This window comes from Protopterus annectens, chromosome 6.part0 (assembly GCF_019279795.1).
Source record: "Protopterus annectens isolate FY-2018-M chromosome 6.part0, PAN1.0, whole genome shotgun sequence".
In the NCBI taxonomy this organism is placed as follows: domain Eukaryota; kingdom Metazoa; phylum Chordata; order Ceratodontiformes; family Protopteridae; genus Protopterus; species Protopterus annectens.
The window spans coordinates 708,865,432-708,882,390 of NC_056737.1; the positions used below are offsets into that span (position 1 = coordinate 708,865,432).

Here is a 16,959-nt window from a genome sequence, read left to right on the forward strand (position 1 = left end):
GGCTATGACTGTGTCACTCCACAAATATTGGAACAGCCTTGGCTCTGGGACCTTGTCAACACTGCTTTACCAGAAAACATGATGGCATTCCTGTTTCCCATGTCCCCAAAATGCACGCTTACCATGCTGGCTGAATGACACCTACGGAATACATACATGCAAGGACAGAGTTAAACTACTGTTCCACAGCTAAGGTGTAATCTGGATCATTTCTTCTTTCAGAGGCTTATTTGTCAGACGTCTCCTTTGTAATAACATTTTTCACACCTTCCCAAGGAGGTTGAAGAGCACTAACATTTTAACTGAAAAATCTCCTTTTCTACAGGGAAATGTGAACCACTACCCCATTTTGTCAATCCAAAGATAGTCTTCCTGCATTTTTTACACCATTGAAAAGGCATGTTAACCATGACAGCCTATGCTATGCAGCATCTTCAGCATTTCCAGTCTGATCACATGTATACATGCAGTTTTCAGTTTTATCTCGCAAGAACGTTTTTAATTGCTATTTCGACATCATCTGCAGAAATGGATGCAGTCGTACCAAATAACTGTGGTACAGCCTTCCCCAAGGAAGAACATGTTGTTTGGGTTCAGGGACTCCTGAAAGTACTCTCCTTCCAGCTAGAGACATTGCATCATGGCTAAAGTTTGTATTAACTTCACTCTGTACACCCTTATCTTGAAAAAAAAAGACCCATTCCAACTCGTAATCTGTGACATTCTGTGGTTTATGGCACACACTGTTTTGGAAGTGGAAAATTAGTGCATGTGGTGCAGAAGCATTTACTAGGCATTTATAAGACATCTTTTCTTTCTTGTTTGGGTTGCTAGGGGATTGTTTAGTCCCTGCCCTGACTATGTGACCCAGATTACCACCAGGTGAAGACCAAGTTTCAGCTTAGTACATCTCTTGATTCATTTATTAAGAATATACAGCTCTGATGACATAATTACAAAGTCAAGTCATTGAACTCTGGCTAAATATGCCATGGAAACAAGTACACGTATAAGCAGCCCTGTATTCAAACATTGTTATGGGTGATCTATGACCTGCATAAAAGTCTAATAATGGTTCACCATTCAGTTTCAGATCATGCAAGGCATCTGTCCCTGTCCACCACAGGAGGCATCTCAATCCTTCCTTTCATAATCATTAGACCCCACAGTTGAGCTACTGAATAATTTGTTTTTTTTCCATAATTAGCACCTCACCCATAATCTCCTAGAAGACTGAATACTCCCAAGTATACGTTAAGTATATTATGTGCAAAAGGTAGACAGTTTTTCCTTCCTGCGTTTTGTCGTTGCATTGAGATAACCCTTTTGTCTTCTGGCATAAATTGTAGCTGTGTAGTACCCAGACAGTGGCATTTGAGTATTCTCATATGCACCTGGAGGTTGTCAGTGGTGACTCCAGAGTAGAAGAGAGCCTAGTCTCAGCTGAGAAGTCTAGTTATAGAACAATGCTGTGTATAAAGTTTGGACCAGCTGTCTGTTTGGTACAAATGTCTGCACATCATTCTCCTTCAGCAGTGAGATGATATTGCATGCCCTAAAAGTAGTCTCCTAATCTGTCCCATTCCTGTCCGCCACTTGACTTGACTGACATTCAGCCTGGACCCTGTGCTTTGCCTTGGGTCAGGATAACTTCTGCAGGCTGAGCATAACCAGACTGCCTACCCTGGATCACCAGGCCACCAGACACTGACTTGCAAATAACACCTTCAATTGTGTCTCCAGGGGTGGTGTCCTGATGTACTTGCTCTGGCAAGATTTTAAGTGAATTCCAGCATCCCCATCATTCTTCATGGGATCACAGTCGTGTGGCAGTGGCGAGGTTTGATTTTTCCATGTGATCTTCATTCAGAGCTGTGTCCTTTAGTGGTGTTATGTTACTGCTAATGTTACTCTTGGCAGATTGGTATAAGAGGAAGGCACAGACAACCGGCAAAATTCATTGTAAAAAAACGACTGACAGACAGAAATGTTCCCTTTATCTGAAAAAGAATTGGAAAAATCAAGAGTATCATGTTCATGCATAAAGAAGGCAGTGTGCAGTTAATATCCTGGGAGAATAAAAAGAAACAGATCCATTGTGACAGTGGTCTCTCTTAATTGTTTGACTAATCAGGAGATAACAACTGAAGAGGAAAGTACGTAAAATTATCTTTATACTAATAAAATTCAGGGGATTAAGCTGTCCATGTTAAGATATATCCTAATCCAGTGCGACAACCCACAGACTTGGATAAATGTGCTTTGGAACTGTGTATTTTTATGCGCTGAAGATGACCCAGTCAAATCATATATCATGCTAATTCTTAATACAAACTGTAGAAGCCTTCTGCTTCATTATTCTCTTGTCCAAACACCATAATCAGCAACATTCTGCCAGTGAACTGTGAGGAGGGACAAGTAAACTCATCAGAAAAATGTTTCCTGTGCTTGAATAAATGAAGAAAAAAAATAAACGTTATAAAGTCATAGGTTGGAGCCCAGGTGCAGTATAATTAACTTTCCCAATTCTGAACAAAAATAATGTAACACTTTTTGTAGGGAACAGTGGTTCATAATGTTTAGAGGTGATAGGTTCCATGTCCAGATGTCCTTTTTGCATACAGGTTTAAACCGACCTGTTCAGAATCGGCTCACTCTGAGTAGATTGTCCGAGAAATCCCTCTGAATGTCACTTAGGACACATTAAAATTTTTTGAATATTTTTGGTAATTGCTAAAAACAGTTAAAAACTTAAGTTTATTTGCCTTTTTTTTTTTTTTTTTTTAATATTTCTGGACTGCCAAAAGCATTGACTTGCTATGGGTTTACTTGAGTTATCAGCAGTTGGAGAAAAAGGAATTTCCCTTTTCATATATTTCTAAAATAGAATTCTAACCTGTACATAAATAGAATGGCAACCTTGCTGTAATTAACTGCACACATCTCAACCTGTTGCCACAAGAAATCTGGATACAGCCTAAAATACTTGGGGAGGGGGGACAAAGGCCCAAACTTGGGGACAGATTTTAAAAATTGTTTTTATAAACTTAGAATGTTGCTAGAATAACAGGATTTGTGATAATTTATTAGCATTAATTTTCTAAAGGATATGAAGTCTGAAATTCAAGTGTTCATCATAATATGACTTCATTCCTCAGTGATTTGACAGAAAACCACAAATTTTATGAGGAACAGACTATAAATTTGAGGCAAAAATCTGGACAGTTGAGGCCTGGCGAACTGCATTGTTTAAAAAGTGCTCAGACCTGGATTTTTTAAGATTTAAAGCCTTGGCATTGAAGCATTAAAGTGCTGTATTCCAAAATATAATGATCCATGTGGAAATAAATGTATCTCATCTGAAAAAGAAAACTGTTTCCCCACATTCAAATTTTTTAAATGTATTCAGAAGTAAGAATGGTACACATTGCTACAACAGTAGCATGTTAAAATTGAACATAATATCCCTAGTGACAACCACAGCAAAGTTATCCCCTAAAGATCATGTGCAAACTGGCAAAACGAAAAGCAGCATTGTCATTCGATTCTACTTTTGTAGAGAGCTTCACTGGTGGCTAGTGACTCTTCTTCTATTTTCACATAAAATAGGGCTGTAAAAATGCAACATCATCATTAATGCTGTCACTCTTCATGGTGTGCAGCCTTAACAAGATCACTTAATGACATCTGCTTGAGGCAGAAGCTTTTATGTCTTGCTTCCACTTATTGTATTGGCACTTTAATAAAATTAACATAACAATATGAATGTTGTTGACATACCTGTTTCCTGTAACAGACATGAACTACTAAAAGGTGAAATGGGTATATCGTTTGTTCTCTTTTTGTGAACATATTTATATTGTCATTGTAGAGCTGTACCAGTAAGCACACATTAAACATTTAAATCACAAAGTCAAAGACTGGACACCCAGAAAACGTTTGTTTAATGAATACAGTTGTAGTAAGTATTAGTATTGTACAGGTGTCCAGTATTTGTCATTTTTGTTTTTTTAATTTGTGTTTAACATCTGTTCATACAGTTCAGCAAATGGCACTGCTGGAACTGAAAGCACCTGCACCCCGATCTGACATCATCAGAATGTTAGGTGTGATGATGTAGATTAAAGAAAGTATGCAAGCAATGCAAGAAAGTAATGGAATTTATGAAGGAAGATAGCTTTAAATCTCTTGCACAGTTTGGTGTCTTTTTCTTCCAGTTCTACCTGGGATCAGCAGTCCTAGAAGGACAGAACCAAGTAAGAAGGGTTTTGTTCATTATCTTTAGTAGATCTGAGCTTTATACCTCCAAGTATCCTAATGGTATCTTTTGCAAGACTTCGTGTGAGAGATGCAGTTGCATTAAAAACCTGGAGTCTATGCTTTCTCCCTCACAAGCCAGTATACCTGGCAGTGAGAATGTTGTCTGCACAAACGCCACACCTCAAACATCACCCACATCAACACAACACGCACCCACATATGCGGAGGTTCTTAACAAAAACATACTTAAACAAAAGAGACCTCCGAGACAAAAACACATGCAAACTTCACAGCCTACCACACCAGACATAGTCCACATGCCTGTATCTCGCATCCATCCAGGCTTAATCATAAACCCAATATATTAATCATAGGAGGCTCCAGTTTGAGATGCACAGATGTGCCCCTCTCCAGGCTGGATAAAGAGAGTGTCACGTTAAGTTGTTTGTCAGGTGCCAGAATCTGCCATATCACCCATGCACTCAAGTCCCTCAGCAAGTACTCCTATGATTCTGTCATACTACATGTTGGCATGAATGACTTGAGACGTACCTCTCTGGACTATATGAAGAGATACATGATTGAGCTCACCAAATATGTGTTCCAGGCAGGTATGTCAGTAGCCCTAAGCAGCATTCTCCTATCACCCAGAATGATGCCTCAGTACAAACAAAAAATGATTGACTTTAACAATTTGCTTAGTTTTTGGTGTCATTCTAAGGGGAATCCAGTACCTGCTGGCCTCAGAATACACGATTGACAGACCACGATGCTTTCCCAGAGATGGCCTGCATCTGTCTCCCTTGCGCTTCAGGCTCCTGGCAAAGAGTCTTGCCTCCCCCATAGTGTCTTTATTGGGCAATGTCTTGAGGTCAAACTTACCAACATGTGAATCTCATCTAAATGCAGTTTAAAGGTCATGTTGCTGAATGCTAGGAGTCTCAGCATAAAACTGCACTCATTGCAAGTATTCTTAACCCTGGCAGATGCTGATATTTGTGCAGTCACAGAAACCTGGTTCAAAACTGCGGAGAGCACCCCAGCCTTATATGGTTACTCATCCTGTCAGACATAGAGACCCCAAATTGAGGGCAGCAAAGCCAAAGGTGGTGATGTTTCAATGTATATAAGAGATATACACGTCTCCAGACTGGTTAAAGAGTATGACGCACAGGAGACACTTCAGGTGCAGCTATTGTTTGACAAGACCGCTGGTCAATAGTTGACTTCAGGCCCCAAACATTGACTCAGGATGCCCACATTGCTATCTGGACCTCCTTGAATCTATTAAGATTCAGCCCTACACCCTGGTCCAAGACAATTTTAACTACCCAACCATTGACTGGAAGAACTACTCGAGCCAGAACACAAATGCTCAAAGATTCTTTGACTTCATCAATGCCAATGCCTTGGACCAGCTGGTTGTTACCCCAGTTATACAACAAAAGGAAAAAAATGTTGTCTAAGAACAGGAGGGAACAACAAACTCAACAGAGGAAGAATATTCTCCATAACTCGAACAAGCAGATTTATAGATCTTGTTAAGTCCTCCAAGGCTAACTGCGAGTCTAAATTAACATCCCTAACTAAATACAACCACAAGGCATTCTTTAGCTGCATCCGAAACCTAAAGTGGAATGCCCAGCCATGTGCTGAACTTGTGTTGGATTGCACCACTTACACAGAATCCTGAGGAAATTGCTAACCTGCTAGCTAACAGATGTAGCAATAACTTCACCCCCCTGTCCCCACCTGTCATACCTCAAATTATTTCCAACACAAGTCCTATACTAAGTAACTCCGAATAGGTCATGCAAGCACTCTCCAAGGCTGAAAACACAACCTGTGTGGGACCAGATAACATCCCGGGCTACTTGGTAAACAATCTAAAACAAGACTTAGAAGATACACTCAGAACACTCTTTAACCACAGCCTGAGAACAGGCTTTGTCCCAGCATAGTAGAGAAGAGCAACAGTAATCCCCTTGCACAAAGGGGGTTCAACTCGCCCTGGGAGCTGCCGACACATAAGTCTAACTAGCCTCATCCGCAAGGCCATGGAAAGAATTGTCATCTACCTCATCCACAAGGACATAGGCGACCTTCAAAGTCTCAACCCAACTCAGTTTGGCTTTGTCAAGGGCAGATTTTCCTTATTAAACCTGGTGGAATTCTTTGAGAATGTCACCAAAGCCCTAGATGAGGGCAAAACTGCATATATCACTTATCTAGTTTTGGTCAAGGCTTTTGACACAGTCCCCATTCAGGCATCATAGAGAAACTTAACCCATATATTACTAGATAAGTAGCAAACTGGCTCACTGACAGAACACACTGTCAAATTTGGAAAGCCCATCTCCACCAACAGATCAGTTACCAGTGGGGTACCTCCGGGAAATGTGCTCGGCCCCTACTGTTTGGAATCTATTTCTCTGAAGTCCAGCCTAAGGTGGATAGCCTGTAGTTTACCAAGTTTGCAGATGACTGTAAAAGTGGGTGTAATCATAGAGTCCCCAAATGATGTTGGCATACTTCAAAAAGGGTTGATGCAGGCAAATGACTGGTGCCAAACTCACAGACTAAACCCTAAGGCAAAAACTGCCTCATTATCCCCTGTAAGCTCAAACTCAGTGGTGTGAGACTTAGGAACACAAGTTGCTAGCAACCTAAACTTCGATCACCATGTGTCCGTAGTGGTAAGAAAAGCATTCTACATTATGCACCTCATAATAAGGGCATTGCATCAAAGACCATGAAGGTTATAGCTTCACTGTACTTCTCTTATCAGACAGCTAATCGAATACAATGCTCCATTCTGTATGTACCTCACCAGACACCTGCAGCACCTGGAGAGACCACAGAGATTTCTTACCAAGAGAATCAAGGCCTCCAAAACATGATGTACATGGACAGACTGAAAGCCCTTACACTGTACTCTGTGTCATACAGGCTGCTGAGAAGCAACCTATGCTTGACCTACAGAGCAGTCTCGGACCCTGACGTAATGAAACTGCTGCACATATGAAAATCAAATGGGACAAGAATAACTCACTCCAAGGATCTCAACCTAGCCTCTAACATTAACAGAACGTTGGAGAGACAGATGTATAGCTCAGCAATTGACAAATAAGCTCCCACTCCATGTGAAGCAAAGCTCCTCAATGATCCTATTCAAGTGCAACTTTGACAACTGGATGGGTGACTGTAAATTCATTCCGGGGGTGGCACCTATATCCCTCAAGAATCGGTGCTGATCACAGAATCACTGTGCAAATAACTGTCTAAACATGATCAATATGGGTACTCAGGGTTTTTTTTTTTTTGTTGCAAGGCTAGGCTTGCAAAGGCCATAGGGCCATTAGCCTAATATCCTCCTATGAACTTGGTAGTAACCAACATAGGAAACTACTGCAGCATCTCTGCAGTGCCATCATCCCTGGTAAGTTCAGACAACAAAGCTGTCACCTTCGAAGTCACTATCTCCCCTGACCCCCCCCCCCACCCCCCAGCTAGGGTTAAACAAAAAAACTTCTCTAAAGCTGATTAGAACCTGCTGAGGGAAGGTCTAAACAGCTTCACAGCCCCCTCCCATACAGTAGGAACTGGCACTAATGTTCAAACCTACACCAAAGTGCTAAATGACCATTTATATAAATGCATGGATTCAGCAATACCTGACAGGACAAAATCCTCCTCCTCTAAGAAGAGTAAACCTGTCTGGTGGACATCAGCTGTAAATAAACTTTACAACAAAAGGAAAAAATTGCTCTCCAGGATCAAGAAGGAACAGGTGCCAAATTGGAAGCAATCTCTCCTTGGCCTAAACTGGCAAATGAGGGTAATAGTGACGTCCTCCAAAGCTAACTTTTGAGTCCAAATTGACCACATTTGCTAAAGACAGTCATAAAACCTTCTTCAAATATGTCCGCAGTTTAAGAGGAAAAGTCCAAATCTGCTCAGAACTGATGGTCAAGGACACCACGTACACAAATGCCATTGATATAGCCAACCTGCTGGCAGACGGGTTCAATGAAAATTTTACCCCTCTGCCCCCCATCAGTAATTCAGGATATTCCCCAGCACCTGCCCCCACCCCTTATCTCTAGGGAAGAAGTCATTACCTCCCTTCAAAGGCTAAAAACACAGCTTCCATGGGACCCGATAACATCCCAGGCTGCATCCTGCATCAACTCCTGCAGGAACACACAGCACCATTATGCATCATATTCAGCCGAAGTCTTGAGTACGGGTTTCATTCCAGCCGAGTGGAGGATGGCCACCATCATCCATCTGCACAAAGGTGGCGCATCCACCGATCCAGGTAATTATAGACCCATCAGCCTAACTAGCCTGATTTGCAAGGCCATGGAATGCATTATCGTGGACCACTTTAACAAGGGTGTCGACAACCTCCAAACACTTGATTCCACAGTTTGGTTTTGTCAAGGGGAGATCATGCCTGTTAAATTTGGTCGACTTCTTTGAGTCAGACACTAAAACCATGGATGAGGGAAAAATGATGCATGCCGCCTACCTTGACCTTGCCAAGGCCATCGACACTATTCCCCTCTCGGGCATAATAGATAACTATCCCAGCTTGGCATACATCTGTATGTGACCAAATGAGTAGCTAACTGTTTCACTGATGAAACTCATTCAAAATAGGGGAAGCTACCTCAAGTAGTAGACCCTTAATGAGCAGTGTACCCCAGGGATTGGTCTTGGGGCCCCTGCTGTTTGAGATTCTCAGATGACTGCAAGTTGGGTGCTGTTATCAACTCCCCTAGTGATGTAGACATATTACAAGAGGTCTCTTCCAGACAGATGGCTGGTGCCAGAAACTCTGCCTCAAACTAAATGCTAAGCAATGCATCTTCATCTCCTTTGAGGAGAGCGAAATCTCCACAAATTTATCACATTTAATAACAATGTCCTAAGCATGCAAGCAGTTGTGAGGGGTCTGGGCACCCAAGTTGACTGCAATCTAACTTTTTACCACCATGTTGCCTCCATTGTACGGAGAGCTTTCTACATGGCTCACCTCATTAGTAAGGGTATTTCTTCCAGGAACAAGGAAGTCAGGACTGCCCTGTATTCCTCCCTTATCAAGCCCATCATTGAGTATAGGGTCCTTTTTGGTATGTACCTCACGAAGCACATGCAGCAGCTGGAGAGACCACAGAGATTCCTGACCAGGAGAATCCAGGGCTTCAAAAATCTGTCCTACATGGATAGGCTAAAAGCCCTGTCCCTCTACTCCATCTCTTGCAGACTCCTCATAGGTGATCCATGTCTAGAATACAGAGCAATCTCTGACACCACCTTGATGAAATTGATGCATCTCTGCAAGCCAAATGCCACTCGCTTGATCTGCATGCAAAACCTCAACTTGGTCTGTGAAATCAGTAGGACTTGCTGGCAGGACAGATGTGTCTCCCAGAGACTCCCCCATCTGTAGAATAGACTGCCCCTCCGCATCAAGCAGAGTACTTCATTAAGTGGAACCTGGATGACTGGATGGGAAATAGAAAATACACCCATGGGCTTTCACCTGTGTCCCTGCTGGACAGGGGCATTGGGTGCTATGACCCTATGTGAGAACTTCAGTGACTCTTGGCAGATGTCTGGAATCAGTAAGCAGACCCACTGGAGGCCCCAGTTCCAGTTTTCTAGTCAGTGAAATCAGTTTGTTTGGTGGGCAGTTCCTCATGATTTACCCATAGGTATGACATTCCTACCTTTCTTGCACCTCACTATTACCTGATAACTCTTCAAATGATGTAGAAAGACCATTTCAGGGGATTGTTAATTCAGAATTCAGTCTCAGGAAAAACTTCTTTGTATTTATGTGAAATTAGTGAGGAGTATCAAAGGCCCTTAACCTTCTAAATGAAAATATATCCTTTTTCTTCATTTTGTTACATACAGTACACAATGATTCGGTACCTTAACAACGTGGCATAAGATCACACCAGTTATGTTGAAAAACAGTGTTGGTCTATTATTGAGCATTTCAGTACAAAAATGGGAGCAGTTTATCTCCTAGAGGACCCGAGTTCCCAAACGGAACTATTCAGCAAGTAGATGTAGCTCATGAATGGCAGTTCTACTGCACATTTTTGCCATTTATTCAAAAAGCAGAGTCTGGGCTACTGTGAAGATCTATTTACAGCACATCTAATGGCAATTACTCATACTTTTTGCTCTTTGTTTTTTTCATTTCCCCAAAGCTTAATGAAAACTCCAACCAAGCTAGAACTTCCAATGAGCGACCTCCCAAACCTCCTGGAACAGAGGCAAATGGGATATATGCAAATGACCCTTATGAACATCTGGTGTTTCTGATTGCCCATGACTTTTACATGTGAAGTCGTTTTAATGGACAATTTCAGGCCAGTAAAGCTAAACCCCACTAGCCATGGATATGCATATTTCGGCCTTGTTATGACCTTATCAGCATAGCATAAGCGGAGTGCTTGACTAAGCATAAGAAACACAGGGTTGTTATACCCAGCTGATGTCCATTATCATTAGGTTGACTGCAAAATATCCCAAATAACAAATTAAAACAAGAGTTAAGAGGGTCACACTGAAAAACCAATCAGAAAAAACTAAATGAAAACTCCAGCCAAGCTAGAACTTCCAATGAGCGATCTCCCAAACCTCCTGTAACATCTAAAAAGCACAAAAAATGTGCTACGGATGTTCTTGAATACAGATTATGTATACTTGGTGTAGAAATTAGTGAATCTGGCCTAATACAACAGGTACATAACTGAATTTGTTCAGAACACAGATTTACATATAAGTAACAAATAGCTATTATGGTGATTTGAGTCATGCTTTACAGTATAATGTGGTCATACTTTAGCACATTAACATTGTGCTTTTTTGTTTTTTTACATTTCCAAAAGGTGTCCATAATGGATGAAGTTGAAAAGCAGTTTGCCAGCCTTCTGATTGCAAAACGGTCTGTGGATTTGGAAGACCCTACCTATTTACTTAATCTAGATTGTTTAAAATCAGTATCGGAAAATAGTTGTGAACTGGTTGCAGTTTCATGTTCCAACCATTTTATAAGAGTGTATGATAAAGAGTCTCTGAAATTACTCTCTCAGTATAAAGGACATTCTGGACCAGTTTGTGGTATCAGATTTGCACAGAAGAATGGCAATATATTATTTTCAGCCTCCGGTGATGGTACTGTAAAGTGCTGGGATATACGCTCATCAAGTTTGGAAGCAGTGCAGATATTTAATGGTTATCCTTCAAATGTGTTTACTAGCTTTGATATTAGTTGTAATGACATTGTCATTTGTGCTGGCACAGAAAAAGTTGAGGAGGACAGTTTCATGGTCTTCTGGGATTCAAGGTTTTGCTCAAATACTGACCTGTCTAAAGACCCCCTGGGAGTTTACTCAGAATCTCACAGTGATGATATAACTCAGATATGTTTCCATCCTACAAAGCCCGATGTTGTAGTATCTGGATCTACTGATGGATTAGTAAATATATTTGATATTAGTATAGATAACGAAGATGATGCTTTACTTGCCACTTGTAATTCAGATTCTTCTGTAAGTTTTGTGAACTGGTGTGGGGAAGATTATAGGCAAATCTGTTGTTTAACACACAGCGAAGGGCTTGTATGGTGGAATCTAGCTCATATTGATACAGAAGACCCTATTACATTATTACAGGTGCGTGATGCCAGAGAAGCAGTACACATTGATAATGGTAACATAGATTATCTTATTGGCAGTGTCTACCATGAAAAAGCTGAAAGATTGTTTGTTCTTGCTGGAACTTTTACAGGAAAGCTTCATCTTATAAACTCTTCTACTGAGGGACTGACATATGTGTGCTCACTTAAAGATGGGCACTCTGCTATGATACGGTCCTTCCACTGGAATCAGGAGAACAATACTCTTTTAACTGCTGGAGAGGATGCCCAGTTGTTGTTGTGGAAACCAGGTGCATTGGAAATGAGTTCTACCAAAAGGGATACATTGAAGTTGCCTTCCTCTGTTCATCATAAAGTCAGAGTTCACAGCAGCAAAACTTACAAATCCAAGAAGAAGTGATATGAGAAAGCAAAAGTATAATGTGAAGTCTACCCCAGTAGATGAGGCCAGAATTTTATCTTTAATTTGATTGTATTTAGCTTAATGGATTCTTATTGGAATAAGAAATTGTTTCATTTTGTGCAAATAATTGTATGCTTGGAACTGCCTGCCTAGCCAGTCATAATGTATGACCACATTGGTCAGTTATTATAAGGCTGTCAAATCATGTTTTGCAGTTTGCACTTGAACAAATCACAGAATACATTGAAGTGAGAGAGAAATCCACTACAGTACACCTATGATAGAAAAGTGAGGTATGTTTTAAAAGATGTGATGTTAAGTTGTCAATCTCACCTTCATTCTTGCTGGATGGGTTCGGAGCCGATCCTTGGCTCCAACTCGGCACTTGCTAAGCTCGAGAGTCACTTTTACCAGCTCGAGGCAGCCCCGTATCCCATGATGCAAGGCGGTGATTACCCAGATCTCGTTTGCCGCTTCGCTCATGAGATCACCTTTTTTTGCCAGCTCCTGGTAAGTGAATTTAAGTACTCTTTTCCAAGAGATTTAGCTACCCCAGTACCTAAATATTTTATTTTTATAGTTAGTAGTACCTTTGATTCACTTAGTCCCTATCCCTTTAGCTTTTTATCCCCTTATCCATATTTCCTTTAGTCAGGCCTTAGGCCTTTCCCTCCTAAACAGTTTCCTGTCAGGATTTGCTTTAGGTGTGTCTGTGTTTTTTGTTATTGTTAGTGTTTTTGGTGACTGAGTGTGTGTGTGTTTGTGTTCAAACTCTGTCATGTCTAAAGACACTAGGGTCTCAGGTTTTAAGAAGTGTGACTCGTGCTGTCAGAAGATGTCTCTGACAGATGGTCACACTTCTTGTATTTATTGCCTGGGACCCCTACACCTGCAGGACTCCTGTGCTATTTGTCACTCTTTCAGCCAGAGAGTCCTGCAGGAACGTAGGAATAAGCTGATCCTAAGGGGTCTTCTTAAGCCTGAGAGCTCCCCAGCTAAGTCTGGCTCCGGGAAGCCCTCAAAGCCATCCAAGGCCCAGCCTTCAGTGTCCAAGTCTGTGGCCTTGGTTCCGATTCCACCGGAGTCTAGATCGGCTCCATTTGGAGCCGATCCTTCCATCTCGGAAGGTTTAGTATCGGCGCCAATCGGCACCGATACCCTGGCTTCGGCACCTGTGTCGGCTCCAGCTGTAGCCGATACCCTAGCTTCGAAGCCTGTGTCGGCTCCAGCTGGAGCCGACACATCTCTAACCCAGCTCGGAGCCGACAAGTTGTCGGCTCCAACTGGAACCGAGGGTTCTTCGGCTCCGATGGCTCCATCAAGGAAGAGATCTAGATCTCCTTCGCTGGAGTCTATCCACTCGGCTCCGGCCTCCCCCTTACTTTCGGAGCGGAGCCATCGGAGCCGATCCTCAAGGTCTTCCAGACTCTCAGACCATGACTTGGAGAGAGTGGTGAATAGACTGCTGAAATCACAGGCACTGGCCCAGCTGCTCCATAGCCTGTCTCAGCAGACGATTGCTATTCTACACCCTCCAGAAATTCCTCCTTCGACTCTCCTTCAGAGCTCGGAGCCGGAGATTATTGGTACCGTGACTGTTGGTGCTTCGGAGCCGATACCACCCCTTTTCGGCTCCGTCGTCTTCGACTCCTATCTCCTCCTTGAGACCGTCCTTGGAGGGATCCGGTCGTCGGGCTTCCCTGGTCGGCTCCGAGGGGGCAAGTGGCATCGGACCCTTGTCCGACCCCATTCTCCCTCTCGGAGCTTCGACCTTGGTGAGCTCGGCGCCGACATCTGCTTCGGAGCCTTCCTTTTCGGTGGGGCCGGGGATTCCTGTTTCTTTGGAGCGGGAGCTCTCGGTCCTCCCAGGGAGGGGAGCCTTCGAGATGATGAGGAGTGTGCTAGCCCCCGAGCTCAGTCAGCAGTCGGTGCCTTTAGCTCCTCCCTCTACGGTGCCTGTAGATGTCTCTTCCCACTCTCTTGCTCCCAGACCCAGAGATCCATCACCCCAGGTTTCCCCATTGGGAAGAACTTCCTCTTCCGAGGTTTCTCCTGATCCTTCAGGGGAACCCCCGCGCAAGAGGACCTGCAAGAGGAAGCACTTAGACTCCCCTGAGTCTACGACATCAGATACCGACTTAGATGAGTCGGAGGGGTCCCCAAGATCCCCCTCTGAGGATGTCTCCTTTTCAGACATCCTTGAACTCCTCAAACAGAGGGGGAACTGGCCCTCCATTAATCCCTCTGAGGATGAGTCGGTATACCTGGAGGCTTTTGGATCTCGACCCTCCACCTCCTGGGTGTCTCCGCCTTTTGGCCCCTCATGGAAGTGATAGCTCGAAAGGCGTGGGCATCTCCTGATTCTGTGGAACCAGTCCCCAGGAGGCCTTCTAAATTTATCACGGCCCCCATGGAGAAACAGTTTCTCACTAAAGGTGTCCCGGTTGATGCCATGGTGGTGGCGGCCGCCACCAAGAAGGAACTTGCAGATCCTTCCATACCAGTCCATCCTCCTAACAAGGAGTCTAGGACCATGGACAGGTATGGTAAGCGGATGTTTTCCTCAGCGACCTTTGCTATGCGTTCGCTGAATTATTTATGTCACTTCACCCAACTTCAAAGAGATATCCTCAAAGAATTGGGTGAGGTAGTTCAGGATCCGTCAGCTGCTGGGGCTCAAGAGAAGATTGCCTCTCATTATTATTATTATTAGTAGAATGCACTACAACATGTTTTAAATGGAAGGGCAATTACAAGCTTTAATTTTAGGCAATATAAAATATTTATTTATGTTCACAATTGTAGAATGAATTAATTTTTTATGGAGGTACAGCTGTATGAATTTGTTATGTATTTTATTGAAAACAAATGTTAATGACAATGGCACTTTAAATCTGAGCTCACTCAGTGAAATTGGCGCCAAAAAGCTTATTTATAATGGTGTATTAAAAAGTTTGATTGAGTTCTGAAGAAGCCTATGATGTATTAGGTGAAAGCGCTTAACTCAACGTTCTATGTATAACTTATATTCTATGTTTACTTCCTGCACTTCTGTGTTTAATTAAAGTTCTGGCAGTCGCACAATACTGTGTTTCCTCGTTTGTTGTGAGAGAAGATAGCACAGTATTGCTGGTTTTTTGGTGGTTTCCCTCGCAACGTATCAGTTCAGCAGTTGTCATGGAGGGCAACACAGTTTTGGCGACCGCTCCTCAGGACGAGACACCCAGCAGATCCAACGAGTGCACCCACGGGGTAGAGTTGGCTGAAATCAGAGGTGAATTAAAACACTTAGTGCACACGCTTACCTCTTTTATGCACAAAGTAGAGAATGATTTTAAAAAACTGGCTTCCAACAGGAATTGTGACACCAATTCGGTTCATAATAGTAACAAGTTTACTTGCAGCAGCAGTAAGGAGTATACTGCTTCTAATAATAAAGACAATGCCAAAATGAGCTCTGGAAAATCTAGCAAACATAAAGAAGGCGTGCCCAAAGGGAACGCTAATGCTAACGTTCGACATGATTCTGAAGCACAGGTTGGTGAATGTGGAGCATTACAAAAGCACAACTTATCCAACAGCTCCAACAACCAGCTTAATTCAACGCCGGATGGGTTTTCTGAAGGGTTAATTTTTTCCAAACACATCAACCCTTCTGGGGACAGCGCCGATATCGACTTACCAGCAGGACAGCAGACAAGGAATATCACGGGCAGCAATCGAATGGACTCTACAGGATTTACCTTCGATTTCTCTATTTACGATTTTGAAGAAGACGACGATTTTGTGGCAAGAACTGGGACTAAATCTAAACATATTAAGCCTGTAAAGACCTACGCCAAATCAGTGGGTACTTGTAAGGCCAATAAAGGTACTGTTTTGCATTCTAGATTATCGAACAAGCCTAATGACGACTACAGTAACAAATGTTATTTGAATGATTTTATAATTAGTGAACGCAAGTTTGATGAGGTTAATAAGGGGAAAGAAAGACCCCCAAACAATAGAAAATATAACAATTTAGCTTTGAAAGACAAGATTCATAAGATGGGAGATATTATGTGCAAGCTTGACAATATAAAAATAGAAAACGCTTATTTAAATAAATGTATAAGTTTGAAAATAGTCCCAATGGGACTTCGTTTTTTCAAAACACCATTAGGAGTAGATATTAAAGAAACAGTAATGGATGATTTCAATGATTTTTTTGACCAATGTGGATTTAAGTTTATGAACATGATAATTAAGTACAATGATGAACTTTTAGTACAACTAATCAATGAGGTTGAAACATTGAATGCAGAAATTAAAAGTGATTTACTATTTGATGAATGGAACAACTTGTATAGCAAACAGTTTTCTATTGTGGAAAAGAAATCTAATATTATACATGAAAGGAAGTGTAAAAAAATTAACAGAGATATTACACAGTATAGGGACAAAAGGGCATATAGATGGAACAATGATAGGGGCAATAGAACCAAAAGGCCTAACGAACACGAGGACTGGTTCTACAGACAACAGAGTGGGAACAAAACAGTAGGGGGGGTATATGGAGAGGAGAGAGAACATGAATGGTATGATGAAGATGAAGGATACAAACAGAATTTTC

General features: G+C 42.2%; 1 protein-coding gene across 1 annotated transcript in view; it reads left to right on the forward strand.

The window, feature by feature from the left end:
* The window catches only part of WDR89 (WD repeat domain 89), an 82,415-nt gene extending 69,720 nt beyond the window's left edge, over positions 1 to 12,695 (forward strand). The window contains exon 2 of the mRNA XM_044074393.1: positions 11,175 to 12,695. Coding sequence (XP_043930328.1) covers positions 11,184 to 12,344 — 1,161 coding nt within the window. The 5' untranslated portion in view covers positions 11,175 to 11,183 and the 3' untranslated portion in view covers positions 12,345 to 12,695. The remainder of the gene's footprint in view (positions 1 to 11,174) is intronic.
* The last annotated feature ends 4,264 nt before the right edge of the window (positions 12,696 to 16,959 follow it).